The sequence below is a fragment of the Amphiura filiformis genome, chromosome 16 (genome assembly GCF_039555335.1).
Source record: "Amphiura filiformis chromosome 16, Afil_fr2py, whole genome shotgun sequence".
Taxonomy (NCBI): Eukaryota; Metazoa; Echinodermata; class Ophiuroidea; order Amphilepidida; family Amphiuridae; genus Amphiura; species Amphiura filiformis.
In genome coordinates this window covers 45,160,294-45,185,987 of record NC_092643.1, presented here as the reverse complement: position 1 = coordinate 45,185,987, position 25,694 = coordinate 45,160,294, and the positions used below count along the sequence as shown (strand labels likewise).

The following is a 25,694-nucleotide window of genomic DNA, read 5'->3' as shown; positions in this document are numbered from 1 at the left end:
CGCCGTAGAAATGATGATGTTACAGGATTAAAACTGAATTTATACTCGATCGCCGAGCAATTGCGATGAAACGCTTTTGGAAAGCGATGGGCAATCGCCGAATTTTGCGATGCATCTTTCGTCACTTTTGCATTTATACTGATGTGATCACAGCAATAGCGATTGCAGACGATAATTAAAATATTCTAAATGCCACAAAATATATTTTTAAAACATCAGTTGCTGTCAATAATTATTGCTTTGAATTAGTTCATCACCAAAAGTTAATAATCGAGAAAGGTAAATTAATTAGCAAAATAATAGATCCAGTTGGTTGTATATGATTGGTTGATGCATTCACGTTTAATCATGTGTCATTGTCAAGCGATATCGCTTGGAAGTTCAGATTTCTTCAACTTGCAATAGCGACATCGTTTTTGCCTCAGCGATTTGAATCAATTGATCAGCTTGATGCTCTGGAAATGTACGTCAACACTGAGCATGCGTGAGAATCGCTTTTCTGCAAAGGCGATTGAGTATAAATTCAGCTTAACTACAATAGCAATAGATGAATATAATTTTTGAACATGTTGCATATAATCGCACTGCACTATTACGTTCACACAGTACCTCTGCATTTGAACCATAGATGTCAAAGAACAAGGATAAAGACCTGGATCATAATTCTGTAGAATGCTGATCACTTGCACCTGTAAGATTAGTATCTTTGAAAGAATAGTATTGTATTCAATCTACATGTATGCTTGCAGACATACACAGGTGATGAGTGCAGGGTGATATATTCAAAAGTTGTAGCTAGTTTATCCTACCATACATCATCACTTCTATGGTAAATTAAAATCCAAGGTAACTTACCGACTGCGAGACCAACAGGTCCGCCACACATGCCTCCAATGACGGCCCCGGCACCGGCCATAGCACCTCCCTTTAGCGTCTCTTTCACGGTCACCCTGAGGTTCTCTTCCTCAGCCAAGATGGCGAGTAATCTGACAAGTTCTTCTGCTGTAACTGGCATAGTGGATGGCTGGAATGTGGCAACGTTGGTTTGGTGGAAATATAAGAGTTCGTGGGTGTATAAAGTGGTAGTCGATTCTTTCTGTAGCTGGGCAAAAGTCTGCCAAGTTGATAAATCTGTGGAAATTAATAATTTAAGTGGAACATCAAGACTATATAAAATCTCAGATGGTTTTTGAGAGTTTCTAATATTACATTCCGATAGTATAATAAAAACCATGTTTTATTGGACCAAAATAGTGAAAATTATATCTTGTGGATTTAAAAAAAAATGATGAAAGTTATGACAATTTCAAACCTTTTTCCTGAAAATTCTGACTTCTAAAACCATATAATATCAATTGGGAGCTTCTGCAGGAAAAATTGTATCAATTCAACCAAATTTTCTGATCTTTTTTCTGATCTAATTAGTTAGTTGTTACCGTTTCCAGTGGTTCCCTATGTGTATTGTGTACCACTGATGATTTCAACCAGTTTTGTTTGATCTGAAATTGCATTCACTGACAGTACATCAAGTTAAAATCTACATAGTCATAGCACCGCACCAGGGTCAGAGTTAAGCCAGTTAAGCCGGAGTGGCCCAACACAAGCGGATTTTGCATCGGGCAGTAAACATTCAACAATGCTGGCCTGGCATGCCAGTAGATTTTTGCTGAACCATGAAATGGTATCAGCCTATATTAGTAAATGTTACTTGCTTACTAACTTATTAACCATTTGGTCTACATTTGTAAAATGGGCATATTTCAAAATACCACAAAGATATGACCACCCTGAGTGGTGTCAAACGAAAGAGAAAAAATTAAAGAATATATAAATAATACAAAAACACAGGGGGTTCTACTCCCAATAGTTTTTAAGATGTGTTCCATTTTGTCTTTAAAATCATCAGAAGTCGCCCAATTGGGCTACTGATCACGGGATTGGTAACTTTCTATGACAACTCACTGGTTGCTTGAACCTGCCTGAACTATATCAGGGCTGTCAACTTTTTGGAATTGCTTGGCGTGAGAGAGAGAGGCGTACCGGGATTTGCCAACTCCAATGTTCATTTTGTACCATGATTATTTGAGCCACGGCGCTCGAGAATGTGAAAACCGGAGCAACAAATTATTCATGACGATGCCTGAGATTTTACTCATTTTCCAGCTTTTTGCGTGAAATTAACTACCTAGGCGTGAGATTATACTACCTTGGCGTGAGACCGTGAGAAAGTTACCCAATGCGTGAGACTCACGGCCAATGTGTGCGAGTTGACAGCCCTGACTATATTATAGGGGAAGGAATCCAGTTGCTACACTCGAATTTCAGTGACTCAAGGCAAGCGGTACATTATTTATAAAAAGAAATGAGGTACCACTAGAATGTACCTCATTTCTTTTATATAATGAACCACTTGTCTTGAATCACTGAAATTTCAGTAAAGTAATTGGATTCCTTGCCCCTATAATATATAACTTTTGTTACCAGTGTATAGTTATTTTTTGAGAAAAATGCAAAATTAGTCACAAAATTTATCAGGGGGCATAGTACCACCTTAAGGAATTAAGGAATTAATTAATTAAATGCAAATAATTAATGAAATTAAATCGAAATACCAAGAAGATATGACCCCCTAATGTGTCAAATGAAAGGGAACAAAATTCCCCCTCTGCTGAAAGCCACATGGTTCAGCTATGGTAGGGTAACCACTCTAGTTTTAAGATGATATGAGAAAAGACTATAATTAGTGGTGGGTCAAAGAATGGTGATGTTTCAAATTTCTTAGGGAGCCTTCTTATAAGTATGATGATGATTTCCGGTCTTCCGGAGCATCTTGACACCTTTCTTTTTCATCCAAATTGGCCAAAAAATGATTTGGTGCCGGTCAAAACAAGTATTTGGACATGGGGGCTGAAAATCAATATTTTCATCAACAATCATTATAATAATGCCTGATTCTGTTAAAGTTGGTGCTGATTTGAAAATAACTGATATCTAGATTCCCATGATTTTTGAAAGTTGAATAAAAATCCCGGTGGGTTCAGTCTTCACTGACGATGCATTGTGTACCGGTATGTTTTGGGAAGTTGGTAACTTTCTCTTTATACATTCTAATGATTCACTTTATGCATGCTATTTACTATCTCACAGTATGCATGATTGTTCTAATTAGGGGTAGGCCTACTTTTCAAGAAATGTACGCAAAATTTTCGAGGACAAAATCGTTCGCGATTGTTCAAATTAGGGGTGTTTTGCAGCAGAATTGTCCTTGAAATGAAAAATAGGGTGTATTTCAAGGACTTTCGTCCGCATTTTTTACCGCTACAGTTTTTGTTATTTTGTTTTTTTTCTGTCCGTTTTTTAGCAGTTCCACACAAAAATTGATAGGGTATTTTTTCCGAAAAAAAATGTCCTCATTTCCCCATGAAATAGGGGGAAATTCAAAAGCATCCTTGAAATGGTGAAAATAGGGGTATTTATTTTGGGAAAATGTCCTCGATTCCTCGTGATAAGGGGGTGAAATAAAAATGTGTCCTCAAAATGATAAAAATAGGGGAGGTATTTGGGGGCAAATTTTCCTTGATTTCGCGCAAAATAGGGGGTAAAATTGCTGCAAATGTCCTCGATTCCTCGAAATAGGGGGTCATTTTCAAATCCTGGAACGCCAGTGGAACGGTCATACGTCCTACCTTTAAATACAAACTGAACCCACCGGGTTAAAAATTTGAGTTGTTTTCTTAGAATATTAGATTACACTACATGTAGTATAGCAGTGCTGTTACACAACTGGATTGACACCTAATTAATGCAGCATCCTAACGAGGTAATGACATAATTGTTGACACCTGTGTTGTTTCTTCCTGTTTATCAGCCCATATCTGTAGGAAACATAAATGAATGTAGAAGTTTGATCTGGTACATGTTGCCACACAGTTTAAAGTAGCTCTGAGAAGATCCTTCACTAGCTATGGTGGTACCCACTGACTCTACCGGCATGTTTTTGCGACATTTTCTAATAGTGGGATATTTTCCCTGGGTTAATTTTTCTGAATCTTTATCAATTCTGGGCATTTTATTTGTGTTTAATTTGTATTGTATTCACATTACCGTACATGTAAGTAGGGCCTACTATGTGTAGTAAATATTTTTGCGGGGTTAAAAATTCGCAGCTGCCTGTTCAACCATGAAAAGCGCAAAAATTTAACCCCCGTGAAAATTTCCCGCTACACAGTACATACCTTGAATATAAATGTGATGTCTTCTCTCAAGTTGAGAGTAATGGCATGTTGGATTTTGCTGTAGCAGATTTGAATCAGTGCGCTTACCCGACTGCATCGCCAAATCACACTTCTATGCGCATGTATACGCCCCACAGGATTAGGTAAGCTTACATGATTCGAATTTGCCACTGAGAAATCAAACATAACGTTAGGTACGGTAAGGCCAAAAAAAAAAGTTGTTTGTTTGTCCTCCACCGCAAAAAAATAAAATAAAATGTAGGCCTATGTGTTTTGAATATGCTACATGTAAGTCTTAGTACTCATGTCTATGTCATGTACTCTAAGGCCCATTCAGTGATTTGCTCATCCAGACGATCGTAAAAATCATCAAAATTCAAAACGGTGACGATAAGGCCTAACGGTAACAATTCTGTGACATCCCCCATACCCATTTTTTGTCGGCAAAATTGACTGTTGTCGTCAAAACCATGTCATTGTCGGCAAAAACTACGTGATTGTGGACAGAGTCATATAAAAGATTAATGTGTATAATATGTTACGAAATTGTGCTGTTGTTACGTAATAGGCCTATTGTTTATTGTTAATGTTATAGTAGTTACTAATTTAAAAAAAAATTTTGACTGCAAACCCCCCCACTTTTTAGATTCTTGAAAACCGTCCTGGCTAAAAAAAATTGGGTCTACAATTCACAAAATATTTTCGTCAGCAAAACATGCTGTACACCCCTCGAATCATATTGTTCTATTCCCCTGACCCTGGATAGGTCTAAGGTAGGCATCTCAGACCTCGAAACGGAGAAGTCAGTGGAAATTGTAGTGGCAAAGGTTTGATGTGCTTAGCCGTCGGAATGAAGACAATTTTGCTCTACTGACTACAAATGATTGGAAATTACATTTGTAATCATTTTTTATCACAAAATATGATATAAGGGTTGTTTTACAATCAGGGTACATTTAGGCTGAGCACCATATTATGCCCTGTTTCAAATATTAGATTAACTTATGATTAACAGTTGCCATGCCTAATTATTGGCCCCTATTAGTTCCACCTACAGCCACAAAGAAACTGTTTGAAATGCTTAGCAAATGATGAAAATATACATTTCTGTATGATTTTGGGACAAATTTGGGTCTCATTTGACCTTTGTGAACTTTGCAAATGATATATCACTGCCAGCAATAACATAAAAACATATTTTGACTGTTCAGAAGTAATGTTTGAAACATGATTGTTCGAAATTGAGAACCATGTAAGATTGCGACTGTTTCATTAATTGTACCATTTCTTCAAATTTATGTTGAAAATTCCGTCAAAAAATTTCCTCTCCGAATACAAGCTCGTAATCCATAGTTAAAATTGACCCAAGACTAAAATTATATTTTCTTGAAAAACACTAATATATATCCTACAAACTCATAATAAACACTTAGCCCACTTACACTTAGTTTCCATGTATCACATGTTTGAAAGTTGGAAGTCAGGTTTCCGTCAAAATGTGTCCTCTCCGAAAAATTGGGTATACAGAATCATGTGTATCAAAAACATGTTTCTGGCATAACTTGAAACTCTGAACACTTGACGCCTAAAAATTTTACAGATTTCCTATTTGACCCATCTACAACACAAAAACAAATAAATTGAGGAAAAACTAGACACTTCATTTTTCACCCCCAGTGAGACAATCTGTGTACCCTGATTGTAAAACAACCCATATATGAAAACAAGTAAGCAATTTATGAATATATGCGACCATCCACCATACTATAAACCCAGTGTAATGTCGCCAGTGCTTAATATTCAGAGATATGGACCAATTAGTCCAATAGACATTACAGAAATCAATAGAAAACAAAGGAATAATTTATTGCAAGAGCGAAATTCATTTTTGAGCGTCTATTTCTCAAGCAGTTATGACATTGATATTATCATTTTTGAGCTTGTTGATACTCGAATTCAAGTTCAAGTAGGATACTTCCCAACGACTTATTTAGGGCCAAGCGAGAAGGATGAATGGTGTGCGCTGTGTGAAGCGATGACATGCTAGCCTATGTTGAGTGTGGAGTATTGTAGTATTGATTTGTGACTTCTTTCTTGAATTGCCCAGGCACCGTCTTGTCTTTATGTTGGACCCCATTGGAAATAAGTTTACACATTTGCAGCTAGACTTTATGGGTTATCCTGGCATTTCGGCTTTTTGGTGTCTTTGCTTGTATCCATGTATTTCATATGCTAAATTTGTGATAATTTGTGATTGATTATATTTATTGTTCTTGTCGATTTTGACGAATAAATATGAATGAATGAATGAATGAATGGACTCGATGATTATGATTTTGTTGGGGACAGCCCTCGAATTAACCCACGGCACCGACGGCATATTGCCGTGGGTGCCCACTAGGGTGATTCACAAAAAATTAAATTGGTATTTTTCAACGGGACACCCCCTCATTTTGTTCATTTTGATAATAAAATCATACCTGCAAAATATGAAAAAAAAATCAAAAAAGTTTAGGGGGTGCTACCGGTCAATGAACTTTTGTACACAAAGTCAATGGGATTTATGAGCCATTCTCTTTACAACACAAAAAAGCCATGTTAATTTTCCCTGATTGTGCCAAAAATATTTGATCATAGTGTGAGTAATGTCCTTAAAATAAATGCTAAAGAAAATTGTAAAAATGTTAACCCGCTTTCCAGAAAATTGAATTTTTGTGAAAACTGTTACATTTGGGGCAAGGCAGTTGCTGGAACAGCCAAAATATTATGAACTGGCCACTATCCAATGTTGTGACCCCAATTTATATACATTTCTTTTCTACCATGGTGAATCTAATCTAATCCTTCCTATGGTCATTCAATTCAAACAATACAAATCTTCATCAGCTATGGCCATAATGACCACCCCTGATACAGATGTATGGATTTTGATAGTTACTATTACATAAGATTTCAAAAGCTGGTATCACCATTGGGGTAAACTAATATGTGAAGAATTTTAATCTTTTTTTTATCAACAGTTCAGTTCAATAAGGTATAAATTTGGGGTGCCTGGTGGGATTCAGGGGATATCCCAGGGTATTCTTTTCTTGAGCTACACTCCCTCTGTCACTTTTGAAACATTTTTTATTATTACAGTCAACTATGAACTTAATTTGGTAAAAACCCATGTTTTCACAAAGTTAAGTATATCATTGAACATTTACTTCAGTTTTGCAAGCCTGGTAGACTTTTTAGGCCCTGAAATAAGCGTTTGAAATTTTTGACAAAAAATCCCATTGACTTTGTGTACAAAAGTTCATTGACCGGTAGCACCCCCTAAACTTTTTTTGAATTTTTTCATACTTTGCAGGTATAATTTTATTACCAAAATGAACAAAACGAGGGGGTGTCCCGTTGAAAAATACCAATTTCATTTTTTGTGAATCACCCTAGTGCCCACCCCCATTGCCGCAATGCCCTCAAAATATGTCCTTTACCGACGGCAGTCACTTGCCGTGCCCCTAAATGAAGTTGCCGTGGGTGCCCTAGCCGGCCAGCCCTGTCCCTTCATTATAAAATCATTAACAAGTACTGGTCAGTTAAATCCCAGCAAAATTGTGGAAATTTAAATCGAAAATCTTGAACATGATCACTATTTTGAGCAACGTAACCCAGCTATCAATCACAGTATTCTGTCGGTTGAACATCCGGGCTATCTCTAGTCTCGGCCCAAACTGCATGTGGCGCCGGTTTGTTGTGAACAACAGAAACCGGCTGTGAAGGAGGCTACATAGCGATGTTGCTGGAGTGGCATTCAATTTCAGAAAAAAACGATACTCGACCATGGAATTTAATTTTAAGTTTGTCAGTATATAAACGGTAAATCAAGTAAGTTTCTTTCACTCTTTAGACTTAGAAACGGTTGTTTGATTCCACTGACTATTTGCGATCGAAATTTACATAACACCAATGACAGAAATCATCAACAAAAATCGAATCAGGGACTTGTTTTCACTCGAACATCATCAACCGGAAGTGACGTGACACGGACCGACAGAATACACAATAGTTTGTTGTGAATTAATATTCATTACCCCTACGTAACTTACATATTCAGCCAATCACATCGGCTTATACATTATCTGGTTACTAGAAATCTGACTTCATTTTCTCGATTGGTCAGAGAAATACCTTCAACGTACTATAGACCAATCAGAAACGCTGTTAGTAACTATAGCTTCCTCGGCCTCGCGTCTGTGGTGATCAAAAGCTGAGCGCTGGGCAAATCAATTGTTCTCTCGATTATCAAACATTGACTTCCCATTGCAAACCGATGGCGATACCCTTCCGGTATCGTCTTATCTTATACATGTGAGCCCATCTCTAGATATGTTTTGCACGAAATAGTTTTTATCCCGCGAATTTGATCAATATTATTACCAAAGTTACAGCTGTTTCATCGCTACATTTCGAGTCAGTTTTGCAGCTCAGAACTAGGGATCGCAAAATTTAAGTGAATTAAACTGTATTATAAAGCAGGTTTTTTAAGCAATCAGGTTAGTTTTAGTGTAAAGTTGAGAGTCGAATTTTGGTGTCGAATTCAGCTGGCGGTAATGCATCTATTCGCTTTTGAAAAATTGCCTTGGTGCCCTTCTCAAATTTTCAACAGTTGCCTTGATGCCCTTTTGAAATATTACAAATTGCCGTGCTGCCTTGCCTTTTCAGTGAAAATCCACGGCAATTATCAACTTGCCCTAAAAAAGTTGCCGTGCCCCTTCAGATCCTTAATTCGAGGGCTGGTTGGGGAGTTGATTCCAAAACTGCGACTGATTTCAAAAGTGCAACTTTTAAGTTTAAACTGAATTCGTTGTGGATGGTCACAATAATTAATGGGTCAAACAGGCAATGACATTGAGGGTGTCGATTATTGTAAATATTATTAATATTTTGCGACATAAAAGTAAAAAAAAACAATTTACACTCATACTACACCCTATGGCACTTCCTTCATCAAGTCCTCAAACATGCAAAAACAGTACGGTAACACTGATGATCCATCACATCATCAAGCGTTCAAAATTTGTAGAACTATACAAGTTTACAACCATGCTCATACATGCATGGGTTTGCTCGAGAACTCTAGCTTCGAATTTGCACACGATAGTTATGCATTCGATGCTAGAGTGCGTTGCTATTGTTTTTCGGTCGGACAGCGTTGTAATTTTTTGCACCGGAGGTTATTTATTCTGTTAATGTTGAAATTTGGATGAAAGTTATTTCGATGAGTCAACTGTATCTTTTGAGCAATATTTTCCTATTTTGGACAGTCTAAAATCTTGCTGAAGTGTAATTTTAGCAACATTTTTGATGCAGTCGCCTGTCGTGATCGGCTGTATTTACTTCTGAACTTCAAGTTCCATTGCTTTACACAGTGTTATGCTTCAGCGAATCCTGACTAGATTTTGAATGCAATGGTCTCGAGCCTAGAGTGTGAAGCTATCGGTGAGCAAATTCTTGGCTAGACTTCTCGAGCAAGCATGGCATGGGCCTGTATGTACATTGTACAACCTCTGCTCTGGACATGCTGGGGTAGCTCGTTCACATAGCGGTTTCGTTGTCCCACTGGCCTACTTCATATAAACATAGATTGCCTGGCGATCGGAGTGTTATCGTCAGAGCACCTCGGACTAATGCTGGGGAGGATCGGATAGACTAGAAACATTGGGTAGGTATCCCAGGCAAACCTTAGTTAACACATTTGCTAGTCAGCGAAATTCGCCGAGACCGGGGCCCAAACACAATGCATATTTACATAGAAATTTGAATTTTTTTCGAGAATAGGTCGGTGAAGGAAACCTACATAAATATGTTTTCTATACTTCACTTGACCCAAATATATTATTTTTTATGGTGATAATCAAGTCGCACATGGAATTTTAGAGGGATTTTGATAGCAGTTCCGTTAAAAAAAGCTGCTATCGCCATGAGACTAAGATCTAGAAACGAATACTGGACACTTCATCCCCTGGACACTTCATCCCCTGGACACTTCATCCCCTGGACACTTCATCCCCTGGACATTTCATCCCCTCGTGTTAAAACGCTTCTTTGAGCGTGACAGTCATGACAGTGAATCAAGAATGCATATGAATATAATAATTGTTTAGAATCTTGAACTTAGAAGGAACTAATATAAGATTAATCATCTTATTTATCCAATGTATGCACCGTGTTCTGTATGAGCTATCACCAGCTGATCACACGTATAATAATCGATCAATGTTGAATGGCAGCAGGGCCTATAATAGACTAATAGTTAATAATAGTTTATACATTCAATGAATTTACCTAAATTGAACAGTGCATACGGCATACGCACATATCTTTTGTTATTACTGTGAGTATTGCTATCATTATAATTACTATTATTAGGCATATTATTAGGCATATTATTATTATTATCATTATTATTATTATTTACTGTGGGTTTTTTTGTTGATATCTCAGACTAATTATTGTTATGTTAAGTGTATTCTCTTTTTTCCTGTTATTTATGTATTTATTATGTATTGTTTGTTTGTTTTAATTAATTAATTAACAAATTTATTTATTTATTTATTTATTTATTTATTTATTTATTTATTTATTTATTTATTTATTTATTTATTTATTTATTTTATTATTATTTACTTAAAGTTGTTCATCTAACAAAATTAGTACATTTTTAATACTATTTATCTGTTTATTGTTAATATGTTTGCATATGGAAGGATCATGGCAATATTTTTGTATTGTCCACTTGATGAGGTGATTAGCGCAATGCCATGTTATACAATAGGAACAATAGCCGAAAGGTTACAGGAAGTTGAATTCTTTCAAATATTGACTGGTGTACTATTAATCAATGGAATCTACAACTATCATACTAAACAGCAACTACAGACCTATTTCGGTCCTTCCTGTCATCTCTAAAATTCTTGAGCGTGCTGTCCACACCCAAGTGTACGAATATCTTCAACATAATGGGCTCTTAACAACTGCATAATCTGGCTTCAGACCCAAACATTCTACACTTACTGCAATAACTGATGTTACTGACTATATTTTTAACAACATGGATAAAGGTGAAGTTACTGGGGCTGTATTTTTAGATTTAAAAAAAGCATTCGATACGGTGTCTCATACTGTTCTCCTTCGCAAACTCTCCTGGTATGGAATCAAAGACACTGAGTTGGGATGGTTTTCAAATTATTTGAAAGGTCGTGAGCAAACAACTCTAATTGATGGTGTGCAATCTGATCCGCAACCAGTAACAGTCGGTGTGCCTCAAGGCTCAATATTGGGGCCCCTTCTTTTTATTTTATTCATAAATGATCTTCCCAACGCAATCAAAAGTAAGGTTGTCTTATATGCTGACGACACTGCAGTTTTGTTTAGTTCAAACAATAAGTCTGAAATTGAGAATGGTTTAAACCAAGATCTAGACCATATTTCTAAATGGATGAACACCAACAAATTAACACTTAATGCCTCTAAAACAAAGGTTATGACTTTTGGAACACACCAAAGAACTAGAAAAATGGGTGACTTGGAAATAAAAATCAATAATGAAACTCTTGAGAATGTGAATGAATTTAAATATCTTGGTATGTGGTTTGACCCATAACTTAAATGGGATAAGCATATTGAAAAATGGCTGGCAAAATATCACAAAAACTTGGTGTTTTAAAAAGGTTAAGTTGGTATATTGATCAATACACTCGTAATATTTTATGTAATGCTATCATCTTGCCTCACATCGACTACTGTTGTACAATTTGGTCAACTGCATAAGTAAATATATTAATCAGATTCAAGTCTTACAGAACAGAGCAGCCAGACTGACTCTTGGGTGTAAAGTTAGGGATTTACATGTGAAGGATTTGTACAAACAACTCAATTGGATGAAGGTAAATCAGCGGGCTGATTATTTTAGAATTATTTTTATGTATAAGTGTATTAATAATGTGGCTCCTGAGTACCTGAGGGACAACATTCACTCACAAATAAACATTCACTCATACAACACTAGATTTGTTGCAAATAAAAATGTTTTTCATTCTTCTGTTCATACTGAAACTGGTAAACGTTCCTTCAGGTACTCTGGAACAACAGCATGGAATAACCTCCCTGACAATTTAAAACAAATAAGCAATATTATTAACTTTAAAAAGTCGCTCAAGGAGCACATTTTACAAACCTAACTAGTCTATCCTGTTTATAGTCTCATGTGTTTTAATCTTTTAAATATTTTATGGTATTACTCTGTATATATTATGTAGTTTGTAATTTTATAATATTTATTTGTTTTATATCTTGTATTATTGGTGCAATGACTTTCTAAGTGTAGTTTACATTTATTTCCTTGTAAATCATTTGTTTATGTTTTATTGTATCGAGGGCCCCTGTGGAAAGCAGTGCTTGCACTGATCAGGGTTTACCCTCGTTAAAGATGTCATTAAATAAAAAAATAAATAAATAAAAATAAAATAAATCTGTAATATATATAACCACTGATAAGGTGCGATTAAAAGGTTCTAAAAGTAGTAAAGTACAAGGATAGTTAGAACTTATACTTGTAGGAGAATTAAATTAATACTAAACGGTAAAGACTAAGGAGTACTATACATAAAATACTGGAATTCCATCAGTTCAACTGATAATAAATATCTGCATTATATTTTTTTCTTTTTCTCCTGTTTTTGCCCATTTATTTTCTTGCTTTCCTCCAAAGATCCCTTCACCACCTCCAAAGATCCAATTTTTATTGTTTTCACCCAAAAAGCCATTTTTTGCTCCCAAGACCATTTTGTGGGGACACTCTATAGGCCTACTGTTATAAGACCGGCAACCAAGTTTTAGAATATGGCTCAAAAAACTGCAGAAAGAACTGATTTTGGGGTTTTTCCGCACATGCATGTCATTTTACTATTAGAGTGCCCCCCTCCACGGAAACTTTAAAGTTTGAACTACGTGATTCCCGACAGAGTTTACACTCTGCATCTGTATGGATTACAATCCATGGCCCCTAAAGACCGGGTTATAAAAAATCGCGGGAGCACTTTGTATACTTTCTTGCTGATAAAAATCAAAAATAGTATAGGCCTGCCATTCCTTTCCATACAATTTTTTTTATAACCACTTAAGTTCAGTCAACTTTCAATCAATCAACCCAGAACACCCAGGATAACGACTGGTAATGTAGTCTAAGCTATTTTCTATTTTCATCGCCCCCGTGCCAATGTATAATGTCATGTAGTTAGTGATATTTTTAATTAACCCCAAAACAACCTCTTTTTTTCGTATTTACTACATCATGCATTTTTGTAAAATTAGTTGATTTTCAAAAAAAAAAAAAAAAAAAAAATAGGTAACGACTGGTAATGTAGACTAACCTATTTTCAGCCACTGCCTCACTCCCCAGAGCCATGGAGCGACATGTTGTTATGTTATTTTAATAAACCCAAGTGAACCTACATGAAAAGAGAAACTTGGCCCCCCGCTTAGCACTTTTGTCGTCTTAAGCCACTTGTGAGAATTGATATGGGAATATTCTAATGATAATCATGGGGATTAAGCCCTTATATCAGTTATCTCCCTGCGCGTGTATCGACTTTAATTTAATCAACCCAGAACTCCCTCCCGGGTCCGTGGATAACGACTGGTAATGTAGTCTAAGCTATTTTCTATTTTCATCGCCCCCCGTGCCCACCCCTCCGTGCCAATGTATAATGTCATGTAGTTAGTGATGTTTTTAATTAACCAAAAAAAACCCTCTTTCGTAGGCCTACATCATGCATTTTTGTAAAATTAGTTGATTTTCAAAAATTAAAAAAAAAAAAAATAGATAACGGCTGGTAATGTAGACTAACCTATTTTCAGCCACTGCCCCACTCCCCAGAGCCATGGAGCGACATGTTGTTGTGTTATTTTAATAAACCCAAGTGAACCTACATGAAAAGAGAAACTTGGACCCCCGCTTGGCACCTTTGAGAATTGATATGGGAATATTCTAAGGATAATCATGGGGATTAAGCCCTTATATCAGTTATCTCCCTGCGCGTGTATCGACTTTAATTTGTTTCCCATTGTCATACTTGGATGCACACTAACCACAAAATGTTTTCTTTTTATTTGAATTAGTTGTTTGGAGGTGTTTGTTTTGAAGGACCATTGACTATGACAGAATATCCAATTTAACAATTATGAAGTCGGCTTTTCAAAAATCGCTCAATATTTAATGGATTCCGCGGGTGAGATTTTCAAAGTAGCCAAAATGTCACGAAATCGCGGGAGCACTTTGTTTGTCGCGGGACGAAAGTCCAAAGTCGCCCAATTGGGCAACTAAAACTGGCAATATAGTTATATCATGGAGGTATATAAATATTTATATACCTCCATGGTTATATGTATAGATTCCACTGAATGAAAGAGTTCAACTTCCTGTAACCATTCGGCTGACGGCTATTGTTCATATTGTATAACATGACATTGCACTAAATCTAATCACCTCATCAAGTGGACAATACAAAAATATTGCCACGAACCTTCCCTTGGGCCTATATGCAGACATATTTGATGTTATATCACTCATACATAAATTCTAGACAGTTCATTGGTTGATTACCATTTGCCATTTTTACCATCACCCACTCCGTGTGATAGTCTTTACCATCATTTGCTTTGCCGTGAGTGCGCCTCGCCCAAGCCGTCATGCGCTGACTCTTGGACTCGCCGATTTAGTTATGGGGTGGACCCCAAAATGTGAAGTATATCACCGCAAAACATGGTGTTATGTTGATGAATAAATGTATTTCATACCTTAAATAGTATTTTAGTAATATAATTTATGCATGAGTGATATAAAACAAATATTAACGTCTTAAATTAGTGTAATGGTGAAATATAATCACTCGGTGAAAGATGTATTGTTCCATTCCACTCGCCGTTCCGGCTCGTGGAATGGAACAATCCATCTTTCACCGAGTGATTATATTTCGACCATCACACTCATAGACAGTTAATATTTGTATACTATTATCTTTTATCACTATCTTATTAATAATATAACATACTATCCACATGACATAACATAAACAGATACATGGTTCCCATAAAAATGTAGGCCTACTAATTTTGTTAGATGAACAACTAAGTAAATAATAATAAATAAATAAATAAATAAACAAACAAAATAAATAATAAATACATAAATTATAATAATTATAAATAAATAAACAACCTATAAACAATACACAATAAATACATAAATAACAGGAAGAAAGAGAAGATAATACACTTTAGCTAAGTTAAATAGTCCAGGCTAATATCAACAACAACAAAAAAACAAAGTATAATAATTTAAATAATAATAATAAAAATATTAATAATAATATATTGACGATAGGCCTACCCGGTAAAATAACAAAATAATAATACTTTTAATAATAATAATAGGCGTAATACTGAATTAGAATAATCCGTGTAGGGGGCCTACACGCACTGTTCAATAGGTAAATTCATTGCACTATTGCCATTCAACATCGATCGATTTTTATACGTGTGATCAGCTGGTGATCGCTCATACAGAACACGGTGCATACATTGGACAAATAAGACTAATTTTAAATAAAGATTTAATTTCCTTATATTATTTCTTTCTAAAGATCCTAAACAATTATTATATTTATATGCAATCTTTTTACTGTCACGCTCAAATAACTCTACAATAGCGTTTTAACATGAGGGGATGAAATGTCCAGGGGATGAAATGTCCAGGGGTAGTCCGAGGTGCTCTGACGATAACACTCCGATCGCCAGGCAATCTACGTTATTAACGTCAGAGAAGGACTACGTCCAGATTAGGGGGGATAATTGACTGCAAACAAATTGCCCCATTTTCTTTTACTTACTTGCTATGGCTTATTCCACGGTCTCATGTAGTCTCCTCCATCATATGAATATTTAGAGCTACATTTTAAACTGTCATTGTGTCTAAATCCGCAGTATTTTAACGATAATCACAGGCACTAAATCGTTCAAATTCATCGATAAATTTTTACATGAGTGCTATTACGCATGCATGAAGATTGGATTTCGCCAATGACGTAATTGGATATCCTGGGCGATATCATATTATTTCGTTTCATTCCCACTCAGGCATGCACAGTCACGCATAGCCACTCAAGTTCTTCCTTTTAATCGTATAAATTTAAAAGTGCTTAGAATTGCTTAGAATTTTAATATTAAGACATTACCTTTTGTAATTATTATAATTATATTCTTTATAGTTGTTTATTACTGGTAGAATGTTCTATTCTTATTAATTAATTAATTATCTGGTAGAATGATTTATTCATATTAATTAATTAATTAATTAAATTTAATTAATTAATTAATTAATTAATTAATTTTAATTAATTAATTAATTTGTTCTTTTTTTTTATATATAGGTTACTTAGCTACTGGTATTAGTATTTGTGACTGTGATATTTTTGTTTCTGTTTTTATTGCTTGAATTTTCTTAAGATATTCCTTTTGTAATTTTTCATTGGCTTATTTAAATGTTTGGTTTTTTTAACAGAAATGACGGGTTTTTTTTATTGTCTTGTTTATTTGTGCATGAAGAGCCAGAAATATGCCCTCCCAACTCAACACAAAAGCTAGCAACCAACCATGAGAGTTACAAAATAGCGAAAAGGAATTATTGCACCACCCTTAACTGATTAATAAAATATTCAATCGCGATATAGGCCTATGCACAAGTATTATTTATGAAAACAGCGTGCAGCACGACTCTTAATATTAAGTATGCCTACAACTAGTGAAACCACTGAACTATTTTGTGTAAAAAATTAAAGCGCCAAAAAACCATCCGCACAAATAGTAGCATATAAACCCACCAAAACGGTATAACGCTCATTAAATCGGTGTTGTTGTCGAACTAATCCTCCTAAAGCTCGTATTAAAAAGACAAGTAATAAAAAGTTAACTAAATGCTAAAAATGATGTAGGCCTAGGCCGAAAAATTGTGTATTATTTTTTTTGTCCTAGACACTCAACGATAAACCACTATCAAGTATGAATAAAAGACTGTTAATTGTCCAAATAAATCAATTTATAAACGTTGAGGAAGTTGTTCATTTTGTCATTTTGTAAAACAAAAATTAAAATAACTAACCTGACAGATTTCAGGATCATATTCCAAGATTTATTTTCTCATGCCGCGCGCGCTCGCCCAGGCCTGCATGTTATGCCGTCAAGAAAATCAACCCCTGGCCTACATTTTTCAACATGCAATATAATTCCAATGTGATAAATAGTGAATGTTGCATTGAAGATGAGGATGCTTGGACGATACAGATATTAAGCACATGTTAAATGGGGGTGGGGTATGGGGATGTCCCAGTTTGTTTAACAAGGGCAATTATTATTTGGCCAAACAATTTTGGTCACCTGCGGTCAAATTAGTAAAATTATCATATGCATGGGCATCAAGTGTAGAGTCAACATTTAGAGCCAAAATTTTGAGAGGTCATTTTCGGTCACCAGAGGTCATCCGAGGTCAAATGAGTAAAAACTGTCATATGGGCATGAGACTTGGTTAATACAGTCAACATTTAGAGCCAAATTTTTTGAAGGTCATTTCGGGGTCACCAGAGGTCATTGGAGGTCAAATTATTAAAAACTGTCATATGGGCATGAAACATGGTGGGTACAGTCAACATTTAGAGCCAAATTTTTTGAAGGTCATATCGGGGTCACCAGAGGTCATTGGAGGTCAAATTATTAACAAGAGCACCAATGGCGCTGTGGCTCTGCGCTTTTTGGTGACAGTGAAAGTAATTGTTCTTGGAGTCGAATGGGCAACAGGTGAAATATCATTTGAATATAATGTGACAGATCACATTCCCCCAACAGGTAGTTTGGTAGCTATCCCATTTGCAGAGCATACAATGATACATCAATCAATTTAGGGAATTAGCGACATGGATCGAAACGGGTGGAAGCGAGTCCAAATGGGCCAAAACGGATCAAAATATAATATACAGGCGAGTAGGCCTATGTCAAGAATAGTGTTAGTCTGAATAAGGCTTTGGCTCTAGTGGGTGACTGTACCACCAAGTTTCATGACAGTTAAAGGAAATCTGTACCATAAACTAATCAATGGCTAATATAGTTATATACCCCTACATTAAACATACCAGACGGTCTATATGAATTTCGGAATATTCCTAACAAAGAAAAAGCACTTTTAATCCTTCGTTACTGCGATTCATGGAAGCCGCCATGATAGCTGCTTCTGCCAAGCGATAAGCGTAACCTTTCACACAGACCCACGGCGGCGTATGTTGCTATGGCATTCGCGACCCCACAGCAAATTTTGGTTTTTAGTGCTGTTTTTACTTTTCGTTCTCAAATGACATTGTTGATCATAAATATGACTTAAAATGCATTTTTTTTATGTTCTTCTGTAGTTTTATGGGCAAAAATTGTCGCGTTTTCTTTTGAACGAATGTTGAATCTGAACTTTGTTAGTATTCGTTTCGTGTCACCAAAGTTCACGAGGGACGAGGCTTGTGGCACGGATTTCGCTGGTTTCAAAATCGAGGTACCGTTATAGCTAATAAAAAATACATCGGGTATCAATATGGCCGCCACCATGGATCGCAAACTGACCGTTGATCGTCGTAAGGAATTAAGAATTTCTCCTTAATTTGGACGTACCGTATGTAAGCTTGGGACTTTTACTGTTTGTCGTTTTTATTATTACTGCAACTATATAGCCATTGATTAGTTTATGGTACATATTTCCTTTAATACTAATTTGACCTCAGATGACCCTGGTGACTCTGAAATGACATTCCCAAAATTTGACTCTAAAAAGCGACTATACCTAACAAGTTTCATGCCCATCCGACAGTTTTACTAATTTGACCTCAGATGACCCCTGGTGACCCCAAAATGACCTAACAAAATTTGACTCCAAATGTTGACTGTACCCACCAAGTTTCATGCCTATAGGACAGTTCTGACTAATTTGACCTCAGATGACCCCTGGTGACCCAGATATGACCTTCCCAAAATTTTGGCTATAAATGTTGGATGTATCCACCTATTTACAAGCCCATATGACAGTTTTTACTAATTTGACCTCAGATGACCTCTGGTGACCTCAAGATGACCTTCCAAAAAGTTGGCTCTTAATGTTGATTGTACCCACCAAATTCCATGCCTGTCCGACTGTTTTTACTCATTTGACCTCAGATGACCCCGGTGACCCCAAAATGACCTTTCAAAAATGGCTCTAAAATGTTGACTGTATCCACCGAGTTTCATGGCCATATGACAGTTTTTACTAATTTGACCTCAGATAGACACTGGATGACCTCAGGTGACCCTGAAATGACCTTTCAAAAAGTTGGCTCTTAATGTTGACATACCCACCAGCACCAAGTTTCATGCCCGTCCGAGAGTTTTTACTACATTGACCTCAGATGACCCCTATTGACCCCCCAAATGTCTTTCCAAAAATGTGACTCCAAATGTTGACGATACCCACCTAGCTTCACGCCCATTGAGTTTTTACTTATTTGACCTCAAGATGACCCCTGGTGACCCTGAAATGACCTTTCCAAAATTTAGCTATAAATGTTGACTGTATCCACCAATGTTCATGCCCATACGACAGTTTTTACTAATTTGACCTCAGATGACCTCTGGTGACCCCGAAATGACTTTTCCAAAAATTTGCCTTTAAATGTTGACTGTACCCACCAAGTTTCATACCCATCCAACACTTTTTAATCATTTGACCTCAGATGACCCCTGGTGACCCCAAAATGACCTTCCAAAAATTTGACTCAAATGTTGACTGTACCTGCCATGCCCATCCAACACTTTTTACTAATTTGACCTCAGATGACCGCTGGTGACCCCAAAATGATCTTTCAAAAATTGGCTCTAAATGTTGACTGTACAAACCAAGTTTCATGCCCATACAACAGTTTTTATTAATTTGACCTCAGATGACCTCTGTTGACACCAAAATGACCTTCCAAAAATTTGGATCTATATATTGACTGTATACCCACCAAATTTCATGCCCGTCCAAAAGTTTTTACTAATTTGACCTCGTGTGACCTCTGGTGACCCTAAAATTTTACTAATTTGACCTCAGCTGGTGACCCGTAATGACCTTGGCTCTGAATTTGGCTCTGAATGTTGACTGTACCCACTAAGTTTCTAATTCTTGCCATGACAGTTTTACTCATTTGACCCCAAATGACCTCGAGTGACCTTGACCCATTTGCCAAAACAAACTTGTTCTGTCTCGGGTCAAGAATGCACCCACCACCAAGTTTGAGGAACACACACCCCTGGTCTCCGAAAAAATAAGCAGTCTACAGTTGCTCGAGAAGTCCAGCCAAGAATTTGCTCACCGATAGCTTCACATTTTACATTGTAGACTAGAGACCATTGCATTCAAAATCTAGTCGGATTCGCTGAAGAATGACACCATGTAAAGCAACGGAAGTTCAGAAGTAAACAGCCGATCACAACAGGCGATTGCATCAAAAAAGTTGCTAAAATTACACTTCACTCTTCGGCAAAAAAAAGGCAAATCTTGCTCAAAAGATGCAGTTGACTCATCGAAATAACTTTCATGATTTCATCCAAATTTAATTTCAACATTAACAGAATGAACCTCCGGTGCAAACTGCAAAAAATTGCACCGCTGTCTGCCTGAAAAACAATAGCAAAGCACTCTAGCATGGAATGCGTAGAAGCGATACAAATTCAAAACTAGAGTTCTGGAGTAAACTGACAGACAGATAGAGCGTTGCGTAATGTGGGCATAATTTATTCAATATTATATTATTATTACTTGTCTTTGGGCATTTAAATATTTTTATGTTTGAGAAAATATTTGGGACGTCAGTATTAATCTTCTTTTTTTTTGATATTGAAAAGGATGTTTGGTTTGGTGATTGAATTCACTAGAATTGGCTAGTAATATTATGACTTTACCATGTTTACGTCCCGGGTTTTATACGTACATGTATCCATGATGTATTATTCCATGAGTGCATCATGTGCATGAGCATGCCATGATGGCTGATGAGTGTCGAGTGTTTTCCGTCTCCATGACCATGGTCTCCGACTTCTGAAAGTTGCATCTGCTTCTTCTGCTTCACTAGAATTGGCTAGTAATACTATGACTTTACCATGTTTACGTCCCGGGTTTTATACGTACATGTATCCATGATGTATTATTCCATGAGTGCATCATGTGCATGAGCATGCCATGACGGCTGATGAGTGTCGAGTGTTTTCCGTCTCCGACTTCTGAAAGTTGCATCGATCGTAGAGGTAGTACTGCTCCTACTCCTAGTATCCCAGACACCTTGCGATCTCTCTTTGGGATATTTTTACCAAATAGGATAACAATCTGTCCTTTGACATATTTAATTTCATTTGTTTTAACCATGTTTACGACTTATTGTGATGCAATTTCGCCGGCGACATCTGTCATGTGTGCTCATGTGGAGGCAGACATCTTGGTTGTTTGTTTACTTGTTCCACTGCCAAAGACTGTTCATTACGATGTCTGTGATTGGTTCATTTTGGGCCTTATTTTCTAAGGACAGTACTGATTGGATAATTACACATTACATCATTGGGACTTTGGGAGATAACCGCGTTACCGAAAAGGCAAAAATTTGCACTTGCGCAAGGAAAATAGTCCACTTGGAAATTCATTTTTTCCGATTTATTCAAGATTCGACAATTTTCATGACTATTTTTTTTGACATTCCTTAAATATTTCTTTATTTAAATTGTAAAGAAATAGTTAAACGAAGTTAAGAAAGTCAAAATAACTTTTGAATCTGAACCTGAGAGTACTAAAATCTTAAGAAATTTTAATGTTAAACTTCCGTTGGTTTGCGCCATTGTCACGCAACTTAAATTTAAATACAGACAAAATAATCTCTATAGCACACAGGGAACCAAGTAATAACTCGTTATGGTGGCTTTTTAGCCAAAAATCACATTTTCTCAACTGAATTTCAACTCTATCGAGTGCAATCGATTAAAAAATAATTTAGCAAAACTTAGAAACCAATTTGAAAACCTAAAACCAAGCACAAAAAATTCCTTAGCATAAAAACCAACACTGTATGTGTAACCCTATCCGTTCTGATGCCTTTGGCTCATACGCTTCGCTAGAGCCAAAAACTGTCACATGGGCATGAAACTTGGTGGATACAGTCACCATTTAGAATCATATTTTGGTAAGGTCATTTGGGGGTTACCAGGGTCATCTGAGGTCAAATTTTAAAATGTTGTATTGGCATAAATTCTCTGTCGAGATTTGATCAGCAACTTCAAAAATTGGTTTGATTTACACTTATGGATTTCACGTTCAAGTCATTAACTGTTTTGACCGTGATATCATCAAAATAGGGGTATAATTTGCACTGTCCATGAAATTTGGATAAAAGGGTACTTGGGAATAAGCGGCGATAAGTTTATGTAAATATTAAGTGTCATTGAAAAGGGGTGTTTGAAATTCTTGTCATTGAAAACCACAAAAAAGTGGTTGTTTTTGGCCAAATTTTGTCCTCGACAGTGCATGAAAAGTTGGGGTAAATTTGATGAAAAATCAATTTTGCCAGGCTTATTGATAATAATCGTATGGTACTGCATATCATATGGATTCCCCACATCTCTTTCCTCCTCTCCTCTCCCCCCCCTCTCTCTCTCTCTCCTCTCCTCTCTTTCCTCTCTCTCCTCCTTTTTTCTCTTTTTCCTTGCATACTAGGGGAGGGGTACCAAATAGGCAATTTTTTGCCATGGGGAAAAGTCCCCCCTGCCGTAGACCACTGGTTCCCCCTCTCAAGTTGGAGATAGCACATTACCCATAATTTGTTTAATGTCATCTATGGTACATGTACTCTGTACAAAATCGCCCCAACCCCCGCCTTGGGAAAAAAATCCACTTTTTCAAAATCAGCCCCCCCCAAATGAAATCCTGCGTACGGGCCTGATGATATGAGGGAATCTAACTCTCAAAATAACAAAATAAGGGGCTGTGCAACAATTATGAGCCCTGGGGAGGTCTGAAAATTGTGAAAAAAAAAACAGTTGGGGAGACAGTACGGAAACGCTTTAATATGCAAAGTTTCCTGCACGCTACACTCATAACATACCTAATTCTAGACCATTTAAGGTTTGCAAATTGGGATCCCAAAATTTGGCATGTTCAAAGGGTGGGGGAGCAAAGATTTTTTAGCGACCCGAGGGGGGCAAGCGATTTTTTGGCAGGCCGAGATGGGGGATTTTTGGCGAGCCGTTTGGAAATTTAACCCGGGGGCTCATAATTATTTGTTTTTATTTTACTTGGTCTAATTTATTTAATCCAAAATAAATTAACACATAAACATAAATCAATAACAGTTTATAAATCATAGTAATAAAAACACTGCTTCCTCATAAATAGATTTATAAAATGGGAAAACAAAATTAAGAAGAAAAGAAAATGCACAAATATTCACATAATTAAAAGTAAATACTTAGTATAAGCCTAAATAAAGATATGATGATGATAATAATAATAATAATAATAATAATAATAATAATAAAAGAAAACAGTAAATATTTATACATGATTAAATGTGAATACCTATCCCAAGAAATAATTCATTTACATTACTACATTTGTATAACACTGCTATTTCAATTTAATCGGCTAAAAAAACCGAAAAAAAACCCATAAAAACAAAAATGTACGATCTTTTTGCGATATCGCCCAACCCTAAACTCAAAACCAGGAAGTAATTTGACAAAATTGAATGTACGTGACAGTGCAAGATATAACCGAGCTAATATAACTTAATTTCTGCTTCTAAGAGGAATTACTTTCTTTAAAGGCCATGGATGACTTATAAAAATATATGAAATAACTACTGGAGCAAGGCAGGAGGTGAGCATGAGGTTTCGAATAAATCGGTTGCAAGCGTACGTAAACACCCGTGGCTCTGCCCGGAATTCGCCACTACTATTATACGTGGCGGTAAGTAGGCCAGTGGGACAACGAAACCGCTACGTGAACGAGCTAGTCCAGGGGATGAAAATGCGAGGAGGGGATGAAATGTCCAGTTACCCTAGAGACACCCCCTAAATGCCGTTAAATTGGGGAATTTTGCTAGCTTAATCTTTTTGATGAAAGTCAGTCTTTGACAAGATGTAACTTTGTTACGAAAAAAAAAATGAAAAAAAAAGGGTTTCAGTTTTGGCTTTGTTTACTCAAGGGCTTTAATTTGATATATAAAATGATGCAGACGTTTGATGGCAAATTTGATTTCACCTGGCATACCTACATTGGGTTAACTTCTGGTTCTGTTAAGCTTGAAATTAAATGTTTTTTTGTGAAACTTTTTACTTTGTACAAACATGACATGTAGAATTCAGTGCTTGCATGCTTGCAATTGCAATGATTGCACAACACACACACACACTGCACTATGACTGAAGCATGGAAGGGATTTCCACATGCATGACATGAACAAACCGAAAAAGTTCCACATCATCAAAATTCATAAACAACAACGTACAACATTTAACAGCATGACTTTATGCCTTAAAATCTCAGCTTATAGCCTTACCTGTAGAACTATATATTTGTCAATAAATTCTTCAGCACTATTATGGTCGAAATCTGATCATATCGACCCTTTTGAGAGGCAACTTCCAACGAATTTAGCAACAGTCAGCGTCTACGTGGATATAGCAGGTCATAGGGCAAACATAGATGCATGCAATTTAGAAGATCCACTTCCGGGTTATAAGCCCTTTTTTCCGACCTTGAAATATCCCACAACAACAACAAAGCGGCTAGCTCATGAATATTCATTACCCGGCAAATATTGTGGTATTTTCCCCATTTTACAGAGTTTGTAGACAGGATATAATATCTTGATGGATAGATTTTCGTATAATTACATTATTTCTATCAAAATATATACATAAAAAAAGCCAAATTCCGTAAATTTGTGAAAACTGGTTAAATTTATGCAGGCGATTAACATTTTGACAGCCAACGCGTACAGCTGATCACGCAGTTCATCACGTGCATTTTTATTTTGGGTGAAGGCTATGCCACGGCGGGTGTTTAGCATTTCTGGATAAAATTTTTATTTTTTTACTACATTAAAATATTGATTATCATAATTATTGCCCACTTTATACCAACCAAGGGTCTAAAATGAAAGGCAAATTTTATTTCATTTGACGAATTTGATCCATGGGGCAAAATAGCGATATTTACTCTAATAATACTTGTATTGCCACCCCTCTATATAGTTTGGTATCAACCGCTTGTTTACATTTTGGTTGCCAAATTTAGAATTGACAGCTACGTCATCACCGATCAGC

General features: G+C 36.3%; 1 protein-coding gene across 2 annotated transcripts in view; it reads right to left on the bottom strand.

The window, feature by feature from the left end:
• The window catches only part of LOC140136062 (protein Nazo-like), a 46,951-nt gene extending 21,836 nt beyond the window's left edge, over nucleotides 1-25,115 (bottom strand). The window contains exons 1-2 of one of the 2 annotated variants that reach the window (XM_072157767.1): nucleotides 24,926-25,115; nucleotides 856-1,131 (exon numbers count right to left, since the gene is read on the bottom strand). In XM_072157767.1, coding sequence (XP_072013868.1) covers nucleotides 856-1,015 — 160 coding nt within the window. In that variant the 5' untranslated portion in view covers nucleotides 1,016-1,131; nucleotides 24,926-25,115. The remainder of the gene's footprint in view (nucleotides 1-855; nucleotides 1,132-24,925) is intronic. The other variant, XM_072157766.1, reaches the window with a different exon arrangement.
• Between the last annotated feature and the right edge of the window lie 579 nt (nucleotides 25,116-25,694).